General features: G+C 53.5%; 1 protein-coding gene across 1 annotated transcript in view; it reads left to right on the forward strand.

Annotated features, from left to right (window-relative positions):
• RGS11 (regulator of G-protein signaling 11) overlaps window positions 1-1,256 on the forward strand; it is an 11,980-nt gene that overhangs the window by 6,233 nt on the left and 4,491 nt on the right. The window contains exon 11 of the mRNA XM_015409897.1: window positions 897-1,037. Coding sequence (XP_015265383.1) covers window positions 897-1,037 — 141 coding nt within the window. The remainder of the gene's footprint in view (window positions 1-896; window positions 1,038-1,256) is intronic.

The following is a 1,256-nucleotide window of genomic DNA, read 5'->3' on the forward strand; positions in this document are numbered from 1 at the left end:
TGAGCTAGCCTCCAGCTCACACATTTTTGTCTTAGCTCAGGAAGGATGGCTCCAGAACAAACTAATTTATTTAGTAGCTAAATTGCTCGCTCACAACTTTAATGCTAGTAGTTCACAAAGTAGAATTTTTGCTCACAAGACTCCGCAGCTTAGAGGGAGCGTTGCACCAGAGTGACTATAGGAATTTCATACGGCGCAGAGAAAATTATGGATATTTGCACCATCACTGATATTCTCCTGATGATGACTGCCTGCATGCAATTTTCTGTTTTTTGAATGATGCTTGAAAGGAAAATCACGTATCTGGCAAACAGAAGCTGTGGGGAACGGATGAAAAAGAAACCGAGACCTGAGCATAGCCTCCTCCTAAATTATATATATGTATATACAGAAGCACACAGTTCGAACATCCTCCTGGATTATAATGAAAGCGAGAAGGGTCACCTAAATGGATTTCAGAGGCCGGCTTGTGGCTTCCAGGGGAACGGCGGGACGAACGACAGTGCTGCTAAAGAGGTTAAGATCTCCAGTCCCTGCATGTCAAAAACTGATGGATAATTGTAATTAGCTTTCAGAATTTTTAATTATAGAAGGGGTATAAATAATCACAAAGAACAGCTCCTCTAATGAGAATCCTTGTTCGCAAGAACATAGGGACCCATTTGTTAGGGGGACTCTGAAAGCACCGCTGTTAATTAGGTGTCTCACAGCCAGCAGGGTTTCAAGTGTGGCACGGGGGCGGGGAGTGGATTTATACATTTAAATCAAGCCCATTCTGAGATGTATCCAAAATCAATTATAGGGGAAATTGTGGCGGGGGGGGGCGGGGGGGGGGGGCGCAGGGGGGGGGGGGGGGAGGTCCCTCGCGTGGCCCCGAAAGCCGGCTCCGGCAGCAGGAGGGGCTCCCTGTCTATCTCTCCCCCCCCGCAGAGGCCCTGCACCTGGGCAGCCTGATCGTGAGGCACGGCTACATCTACCCGCTGAAGGACCCCCGCAGCCTGGCCTTGCGGGCCGACGAGACGCCCTACCGGTTCCAGGTGGGCCCGGGGGGAGGGGAGTGGGGGGAGGCCCCCGTGCACCAGGCAGCCTCCAGGACCGACTCTCTGGGCCGCCCTTGGCCTCTGGGGAGCCAGAGGAGCAGAGAGTTGCTTTTGGGTTGGGCGGGGGCCTCCTTTGAGCAGGCCTCACTCACGCTAGAAGCAGAGCGGAGGGGGCTGGGCAGGCCTTTGCCCCCCCCCCCGGCTGTCCTGGAGAGC

This window comes from Gekko japonicus, unplaced genomic scaffold, assembly GCF_001447785.1.
Source record: "Gekko japonicus isolate JY-2015 unplaced genomic scaffold, Gekko_japonicus_V1.1 scaffold78, whole genome shotgun sequence".
In the NCBI taxonomy this organism is placed as follows: domain Eukaryota; kingdom Metazoa; phylum Chordata; class Lepidosauria; order Squamata; family Gekkonidae; genus Gekko; species Gekko japonicus.